General features: G+C 36.3%; 1 protein-coding gene across 1 annotated transcript; it reads left to right on the forward strand.

Annotated features, from left to right (window-relative positions):
- The first annotated feature begins 2,886 nt into the window (after positions 1 to 2,886).
- Positions 2,887 to 8,514, forward strand: LOC122032718 (5'-adenylylsulfate reductase-like 3). Its single transcript, XM_042592030.1, has 4 exons — positions 2,887 to 3,273; positions 7,219 to 7,406; positions 7,489 to 7,613; positions 7,978 to 8,514. The coding sequence occupies exons 1-4, from the start codon at positions 3,079 to 3,081 to the stop codon at positions 8,424 to 8,426; spliced, it is 957 nt and encodes a 318-aa protein (XP_042447964.1). The 5' UTR covers positions 2,887 to 3,078; the 3' UTR covers positions 8,427 to 8,514.
- Positions 8,515 to 9,730: the final 1,216 nt, after the last annotated feature.

The raw sequence follows: 9,730 nt of genomic DNA on the forward strand, positions 1-9,730 counted from the left end.
TCCAAATCCATTGACAACCAACATCAAGAACTCTTGAAAACAATCAAGCATGAACTAAATCAACAAAATTTATGGACCTTGTAGATGGAGAAGAACTCCAATGGTGTTGTTCAGAGGTGGAATGCAATGACAATAGCCTTGAAATATAAAGACTGCTATCCAGAAGAAGGGGTTGAGGTGGAATTACCTGATGGGAGAACTCTCTTCTTCTAAAATGAAGAAGAGAGGTGGAGAGGGTTGGCGGAGGTGGAGAAGAGCTCTCCTCTTCTAAACCGAAGAGGAGGTAGGTTGCCAGAGTTGGAAGACAAACTCTCCTCTTCTAAATCGAAGAGGAGGTGGCTCCGGTGATGAGAAAGGATTGGGCGGAGGATAAGATCGTGTGGATGATGGTTGGCTGGCGGAAGTGGAAGATGAACCCTCCTAGTGGCTCTCTCCTTTTGGTGAGCCAACGATCGAGGTCATGGCTGGTGGCTGTTACACCTCGTGGCCATGACTAGCGGCCGCTGCACCTTGCCGCTATGACTGGTAGCCGCCGCACCTCATCGCGGCTAGATCCAACGGGTGAGGGTAGGGCAAATGAGAGGGGAGGGGAAAGGAGAAGAGAGGAAGTTTACTGTCGCACCTCTCCAAGCTCATGTTTGTTGTCGTCACCTTCACCATTATCATCACCTAGGAAGTAGGGGATTGGGAGAGTTGGGGGATTGATCAAGCAAATTTGGGGGTGGGGGGCTAAATGCTAACTCGTTAAGTTAGGGTTTGTAGCGATGAATCTTAATTCGTCGGCAAGTTCATTGCCAAATTAGCGACGAATCTAGGATTCGTGGCCAAATTTGAGATTGTGGCAAATAATGCTAAATTTAGTGAAGATAAGATTTTTAAATTTGATGATGAATCCAGGATTTGTTGCCAATTTGACAACGAATCATGATGAATCCAGGATTTGTTGCCAATTTGACAACGAATCATGATTCATCATCAAATTTGAGATCCCCACATATAATGTTAAATTTAACGAAGATAAGATCTTTAAATTTGACGATGAATCCTAAATTTGTTACCAAATTTGAGATCCTAGCGAAGTTTTGAATTTGGCAAGATCTTTAAATTTGGTGATGAATCTTAGATTCGTTGTCAATTTGGCGACGACTGGATTCTTTGTCAAATTTGAGATCCCAACAAATATTAGCAAGATCTTTAAATTTGGGGACAAATTATGGATTTGTTGCTAATTAATGACAAATTTTGTGACAAATATAATTTTAGCCATAAATTCTACGATGAAATATTTATGTTGCTAATTTAGGGGTAAATTTACTTTTGTTATAAAATTCATTGCTAATTAACTACGGTTGCTTGTTTTGTTGCAAATGTTATTACTAATTTGCTACAAAATTTTTTCATTGTTAAAATTCATCGCTAAATTACTTTTTTTTTTTTTTACCGTGTACCAACTTAGATGGAGATGATGTTAAGGTAAAGAAAGGAAGGGATTAGATCGGGAGTGATGTAGTAGTAGTAGTAAAATATTTAAGAGAATAAAAGTTAAAAAAAATTAAAATTCGAATCTATGATGTTTGTCTTTAAGGGTGCATAAAATGTATTCTAGTTGAACAAAGCAAGTGCATCAAAAACTTATCTATGAGATGTTATTTCTTTTATTTTGCTATGCTAGTTTGTTGGAGTGTATGAAGATGATGAAGAATACCCTAACTGAAAAGAAATAGCTAAAAAGAGGAAGACAAGTATTCCCTAACATTATTGTTGAGGAGACATTTAATGATAATGCCAAATTGATTTTTATTTTCCGCATAAAAGTGGGGAAAAAAAAGATAGTAAAGCTATATAAGGAGGAAAAGATAGAGAAGAACTCGGAACAATCGTTAATTAGGAAAAACTAGGCTATCCTAAAATAGTAATCAACAAGGTGACAAAGTACTTGAAATCAAAGGTAAAATAAACTAAAACAAAGGGTGTAGAATATTTACCTCTATTGATATCTTTTTAATTTGAAGATTTGATAGATCCATCAAGGATCAGAAAGAAGGGGCGGCTGCCCTCTATTGATATCTTGTTGAATCATTAAGCATGTCACTTTGGCCATGCTAAGCCATGAGCACTCCAAACTCAATAATAGTCCAATCGACCAAACTTGTTTTCCAAATCTTAGCAAACATCCCACCTAAAAGCCTACCAAAATAGTAAGCATTTTTTTACCTTGCAAATACTTCATCACCTAACAAATATTGTTTCATCTTTGAACTTTCTATAGATTTTTCTCTTTTTTTTTTTTTCTAATTTATACTATCATTTTTTTTTCTTGAAATCACTACACTAAAGCCATCATACTCTTTTAGTTTAATTGTTGAAGTCTTAAGAGACTAGGTAACAATTCGATAACAATTATCATATGAACATAAATTGGTTAAGTTTTAGAGAGATGTTTAGGTTGTTCAATTGTATCTCTACTCTATATTTATTTTTCAATTTTAAAGATGGCCTGAACTGAAAAAAATATTCCCCTGCAAAGTTTAGGGGCTAAATTTTAAAAACCTTTTGGGGCATGCGGTCAATTTCCGGAGCATTTCCTGCACATCCAAAACAGGCAACTTATTCTCAAAGCTGAATCAAGAACCATGACGTCATGATAAACTCCTGGTCATGCTTACTTCCAATATACCCCCGTCAAATTTGAGGTCCCTGTCTCTAGTCTCCCACCCTCTTCTGCGCTCTCATATATTACGTGCGATTCGAAATGGACGGCTGGGATTGGATCTTTTGAAACACCACCTTCATCTCCATTGTCAACAACGTCCTGTGCCCGTCTCCATAAATTTATGCCAAGAAAAAAGGACCAAAATATTTATTTATTTGTTTTTTTTTTAAATATATTATCTTTTATATATCTGTCTCCGGTCGCGTCGCCTGGCTGCGGAGCTACATACGCCGGCGCCACCGACACCGACGTCGCCCTGTCCTCGTACGCTTCTCTTCTCGCCTCCCCTCGAGGCCATCCATTTAAGGCTTCATCTCCCGTTCTCTTGTTTGGATCTTCATCTTTGCGGGAGCTGGAGTCGGATCATGGAGAGGACCGGGAAGCTGACTCAAACTCTGTCCTCTTCTGTTCTTCTCTTGGCCGCCTTCGTTGTCCTAGCGACTGGGTCACCTGGTTGCCCCGTGCTCTCGGTTGGGGACTCGATCTTGGGTCGTTCAGGCTCTCTCTGGGATTTGGACCCGAGGATGATGCATTCTAATTATCCGATCGGCGTTGTTGAGGTGCTAAAATATTCATTGTTCAATTAAATCAATTGTCGTGCGCTTTTTTTTTCTGAGATTTCCTGAGAGAAGATGTTCCATCTTGTTTGAGTTTTTAGAAAGCATGATGGTTGTGAAATTAATTAGGATTTTATTTTATCGCAACAAGCTTTTGGTTCTATGAGATTTTCATTTTGCAATACCTGAACCAGTTATCGCATCTGTACTAGGCGTAACTATAGATGTTTTGATGGAAGCAAAACTAGCATTTATGCCTACATCTCTATCGCAGATTTGCGTTTCAGGTATCAATTTGTACAAAAAGTTTGTGTAGTTAATGGGTATGTTTGTACCAATTGGCACCAATGATGAAGGGGAAAACACGAGAGGAAGTACATGGAGAAACGACCTAAATGAGAGAGAGGAAGAGAGATTGATACATGGGAAAAAGAGAAGAGGGAAAATACAGGGAAAGAACTAAATAAGAGAGGAGGAGATGGAAGAAAAAATGGCTAAAACATTTCCTAGTTTCGACTAGTTTATGCATTGCTAACGAGTTTGATGGTCAAGTATCATCCTTACCTCAAGAAACAATTAGGTAATTTTTAGTAAAGGTGCCAATTACCTATGCTAAGCTGAGCTTGAGATGGCCGCTCGCTCTGGTTGAGCCATGTGAGCAAGACTTGGGGAGGTGCTGACTCAGGCCTAACATGGGCATGAAAAAAATATAATAAATACATATTTAAAAATTAAAATTGGAATTTGCATTTTTTTTTTTTTTACTTTGTACTTGGCATTCGGTTTGTTAAATTATTTTTTTTTACCTCATTTAGCCATGAGATTGGGATGGTGTTGCAAGACACTTTTGCCTTCCTCATTAAAGTGTGATGTCTAGTGTCTTCCTTTGTCTTTCAAGTGGTCTTCTACATCTAAGCAATCTTTGAGAGAGATGCAAGTTTCCATGCTCTCCTTGATTTGTTGGTATGTAACTAGCTAGGTCTCCAGTATGCTAAATCAAATGACTACTAACCATAACCTAAGTATAAATGAGAGGCTATAAAAGCCATAAACCTACTTGAGTATCACCATACTTCTCATAGTACAAAACACTTGTATAACTTAATAAAATCATTATTTCTATTCTTTATATTGATTGTTGGAAATTTACTTATTCTTGTAATAAAGGGGTGCACGAAGCTCCTGCCAATACGGGATCCCGAGGAAAGGTCAGACTACATTGGATCTATTGTACGCAGCCTTACCTAGATTGTAAGAGGCTATTTCAACAACTCGAATCCGTAGCCTCAAGCTCACACAGTAACAACTTTACCGTTGCTCCAAGGCTCCCCTTTTACTTATTCTTATAATAATAAAAAATTATTTACAAAACACACTATATTTTACTCTAGCATCTTACACAATATAGCTATACAAAATAAAATACATTAAGTATAACCCTAACATGGATTGTAATATCGTTCGGTGCTAGTCGACATGAAAGAAATGCCACATTTTGCATACTAATTGGCATGTGAAGTGGGTTGGAGGTGGATGATAGTTTTCTTCCATGATGTACCAGTGTTCTTCGAACTTCTTTTGCAAGTGAGACCACATGGAACAAATTTTTGCTGCGACTTCGAGCAATTTTGACAACTTGCAAACCTCTTTTGTGAGTGAAGGTGATTCTTTAAGCTCTGTGATGACTAATTATAATTTTGATAGGACCATGACAACTTGCAAATAGCTCTGCAAGGCCTCATGAGCTTCGCGAGTGTGCTCTTCATCCTAATGAACAACTCCAGAAGGGCCTATGTCTTTGAAGATGAGCTTCTTCTTCTTCACCAACAACATCATGTATTAGCATGCCAGAGCAATACTTAAACTATCACGTATATATATTTCTTTTAGTTTTGTTTTCATGGTGGCGATTATTTTAGCTATATTATTATCATTTTTATATTCATTAAACAAAGTATTAATTTACTTAAATGATATAGTAAGAATAAGAAATAGTAGAATAAACAACCAAAAAAAACATTATTCTTAGAATAAAAATTCTAAAAGACATCTTTTTTAAAGGAAGACCAGTCAAATTCATCAATATTATTTTGAGGAAATCTATCACTTATATTAGTTCCAGAGGTTTGATTTTGAACACTTTTCTAAAAAAATGAAAATAAACTTAATGAAAAAATAATAACTAATTAAGTATTAAATTAAAATAAGTAAAATTTGAAAAATATAAATTTTACCTCACAAAGAAGAGTGGAGGATGCAAATGAGAGTTGGACACAATACCAGTAGTGGTGGTATAAAATATAAAGGACGAATAGGAACAAAAAAAGAAATTAGGACAAAGATCAACAGGAGATTAAAGAGGGGAGGAGCATATTATGAGAGTGTGAGAATGAAAGTTGGATAAGTGAGAGCTTTAGGTGAGAGGTTGAATGTGTTTGGATGAGGGATGGGGATTGAGGTGGAAAGGGACTATAGATAAATTTGGGAATATTTATGATTTTTTGTGAACTTTTAAGGGTATTTTGGGGTTTTCACAATCAAATGATCATTAATCCCCCACATACTTTTCTGATCCTTTATAATGGTATTCAGTAGATTGAATGGAAAATTTGAGGGGCAATTAATGTGGCTTCTTGCTCGACACAGCTTAGAGCAATGAAGTGACAATGAATGAAGAAGATGAGGAAACTGCCAATGGAATGCTTGTAAGCAAACAAAAGGAAGAAGCTAGCACAATGAATTTATTTGGATAGAGACGAGCTTAGTCACAATGATGGCTAGGGTATATTGAAACATGATCATGAAGAATTTATGAGCCTTTGGATTACAAGATGTGGTGATCAAAACTACTTGAGAAGGACTCATTCTTTTTCATACTTGTATTAGGGGATAAGGGAAGCAAAACAACACATTCTATGGATCACAGTGCCTTCCTTGGGTCGTGGTGCCATCTTTGAATTTTGGGGCTGGGATGCCATGATGGGATGGGGATCATGAGGGGTTATGGAAGAGGAAATCAGGTATGTCCTTTTTGATTAACAGGTTTCAGATAATCTTTTGATTTAACTCAAATATGACATGGATTCACTTTCTTTAAATAGAGGTCAAGGCATAAAATGATGTGTTTCCGGGGACCTGATAAAGAGTAGATTAGCTGATTTAGAGATTATAAGATTTTGTAAATTGGATTATTTTGTTTGTTGAATTTTCTAGATGCATCTATTACCTTTATTTTATTTCTCACCTTTTTTCCACTTGCTTGTTGAATGTGTTTCATGTTTACCATCTGAAATATTTGGTTCAAAAACTCTCAGAGTATTTTATGATCCTTTTATAGTTTTTAGCTACTTGACATGAGTAAGAACAGTCAAGGCTCATGCATTTAAAATGTCTAGTAGTTTGTAGCAGAGAAAGAATGTGGGAAGATTCATTCCGCACTGGTTATTAGTTCTGTTCTGACGGCATCTTAACTTCAAGTTGGCTTGTGTTCAATCAGCACCATGTGTGAGTTATCTACATGAACTCTAGATAAGGACCCTAGTGATGTTTCAAGATCACTTGGAGACTTGTATGTTTTGGTCGATGTAGGAAAACTGTGTCGCCTTATTGCACTTTAGCTCTCATGGCTTGGTGCTTCCTTAAGACTTTTATTTATTTGATGTTGTGGATTCCTCTATTTCCATGTGTTGCTTCAGAGTTTAACCCTTCTCAATTGATTTTAAAAATCTGTTAGTTGGCGGGCTGCTTGGGCGTGTTGCTTTGTGGTAATGTTTACTTGTCCACTAGTTCAGTTGATTTGCATGGTTCAAAAGTGTTGTGTTGCATAATTATGACAGCCCTTGTCAAAATATGAAAGTACTTTTAATCGATTTAATAGAACCTTTAAACTTGATTAATTATATCTTACTTGCAATGATCTTTATATGTTTTTCTCTATTCTATGCGCAGGGAGATGAAGCTGCTTTGCAGCGGGCATTTAGCATTGTGCAGACAAACAGAGACAGCTATGTAGCTCTGCTATTTTATGCATCCTGGTGCCCTTTTTCTAAAGTCTTCCATCCAAATTTCTACATCTTGTCTGATTGGTTTCCAGCTGTTCATCATTTTGCATTTGAAGAATCTGTTATCAGGCCGAGGTAAATTAAGAAGTATGATTACAAATTCCTCAAATGCAATCATGTTTATATGGTGATGATATCTGAAACTTGTCAACTTCAGCATACTCTCGAAGCATGGAGTGCATGGTTTTCCGACCATTCTTCTGCTGAATTCCACCATGATTGTCCGTTATCGTGGTTTACGCACCATAAATTCCCTTGTTACATTTTACAATCATGTCACAGGTATTATGTATCCTTAATTACTTGATTGCAAAATCTACAACTTTTTCCATGGCAGCTGTTTGTTTTAGAATTGTTTTGTTCGACAATTTATGTAAACATTAAATTGCTTCATTTCATTATTACATTGAATATTGGACATTAAAAGAATTTACCTGGTGATTGAGAAAATTGTCTGGATAACGACTTAATATTCGGTAGTCTGAAATGGTAGACCAAGTTTCATAATCATACATCGAGGATGCTTGTTCTGGACTTTGTTTAGAAACATGGGAATCAATCAGCAATTTGTAGATTGCAAACATATTCCTAAGGTTTTTCTACACCTGAAAAAAAAATGATACTTATTATCTCACTATTTTGTCAGGTGTTGATCCATCGGCAAAACTGATACCCCTGGATGAAATTATGGACTCACCGAGAGTTTCTGAATCCATGGAAGATGCACAGGAAAACTGTCCATTCTCATGGGCAAAATCACCAGAGAAATTGCTGCAGCAGGATGGTTATTTGGCGCTTGCAAGTTGCTTCCTGTTAATGAGGCTTCTTCTTCACTTCCTTCCAAGCCTTAATGCTTGTTTCCAGAGAGCTTGGAGGCGACAGATGCGATATGCAAGCCTGAGGAACATATGGAATTCTTTCAAGGCATACCTGGAACAAGCAAAGCAGGGCTTCAGTAGGTTGCATCCGTTCAAGCAAACAAATTTGCAGGAAGGTGCAAAGAATGCAAAAGCTTGGGCTTCCAAATCGTTAGCATCGATGTCACTAGGCGAAAGTAGTTCCGGAAGAGCATACTCCACAGTCAAAAGAAATTAAAAGGCAAGATCATTCCCGACTGTTTGTACAGTGTTGTATATCGACTTTGTTTGAGTGGAAATGTTTATGGGCTGCAAAAATTCTTGAAGCTGCGCCTTTCCTGCATGACCTTACGTTAAGATATTTAGATTAGATCCACTAGCAATCCCTGATGATCTTATCCACATTATGATGCTCGACAAGTTTAGCTGCCGTCTATTTGACGGTGCGAAAAAATCATCTATGCATCCAGGTTAGAGGTTAATTTTAGTCCAATTTATAAGTGTAAACACTTAGATAATTTATCTCTATAAAGGTGCTAAGTAAAAAGGGGTAGAAACAAAGTTCCACAACTCCCTTCACAAATGCCCCCAGTTTGGTGAACTCTTGCAATTGGATATGGCCTCCTTGGTGCCGCATCCAATTCGCTACATTCTGTCTTTATGCCATATAGACTGTTAATGAGATCCCTAATAATGAACTTTATTATAAAGATTTCTTCTTCCAAGTTATTAATACTAATCTCCTTTGTGGTGGATTGTATCTTAGAGATATCTTGCTCTGAATTACCAATTCGAGCTTCGAACCTTTGTTTTGTCGCGTCTGTAGTGTTGTGCGTTGCTCCTCTAATGCACTAGGTTTTGTCGCATCTGTAGTCTGGGCGTTGCTCCTCTAATGCCCTAGATTGATTTTCTAAGGCCTAAGAGTCGATACCCCGAACTACAGAATGAATTAATCAAATTTTCACGTGTCAATTCTTACTCATTTACGGTACACTAGAGAATTAATTTTCTTTCGTAAAAATAATTTTAGAATGTTGGCGGTATATATCTCAAAAGTAAGCAATGATCAAATGTTTGAGGGGAGTTCCAATTATAAAAATAATGATGATTTTTTATTTGAGAATAGGATGGTTAGAAATATTATTAAAGTTTTACATTAAAAATATATGAAAAAGATTATATATATAAGATAGAAGATATTATAAAATAAAATCTTATATGATTTTTTTAATCCTTAGAAAAAGGTGCTAGGTAATCCTAACTTGATTCAAATGGGGCGTGTAATTAAAAGATATTGGATTTTTTGGTCGTTCATTATGAGTGTTTCTCCATTTATTTTGGTGGCTGATGAAAAATTTTCATAAGATCGGATTAGTCATCCCAGAACTAGTCAATGAAACTAATTAGATTTATCAATTTTTTTTTTTGATAAGCTTAACTTGAGAGATTAGTTTGTAAAGAAGTTTGATTACAAACTAAGGAAATAGACAGTTGAGATGAAATATGTAGATATTTTTATAATATTAAAATTAAAATAACTTT

The sequence above is a fragment of the Zingiber officinale genome, chromosome 11A (genome assembly GCF_018446385.1).
Source record: "Zingiber officinale cultivar Zhangliang chromosome 11A, Zo_v1.1, whole genome shotgun sequence".
Lineage (NCBI taxonomy): Eukaryota > Viridiplantae > Streptophyta > Magnoliopsida > Zingiberales > Zingiberaceae > Zingiber > Zingiber officinale.

What these genes read in the sequence shown, in the direction of transcription:
- LOC122032718 (XM_042592030.1), top strand. Translation starts at nt 3,079, where the DNA reads ATGGAGAGGACCGGGAAGCTGACTCAAACTCTGTCCTCTTCTGTTCTT. An exon ending in ATCCGATCGGCGTTGTTGAG is followed by an intron (nt 3,274 to 7,218) that starts GTGCTAAAATAT and finishes TTCTATGCGCAG; the next exon opens with GGAGATGAAGCTGCTTTGCA. An exon ending in GAATCTGTTATCAGGCCGAG is followed by an intron (nt 7,407 to 7,488) that starts GTAAATTAAGAA and finishes TGTCAACTTCAG; the next exon opens with CATACTCTCGAAGCATGGAG.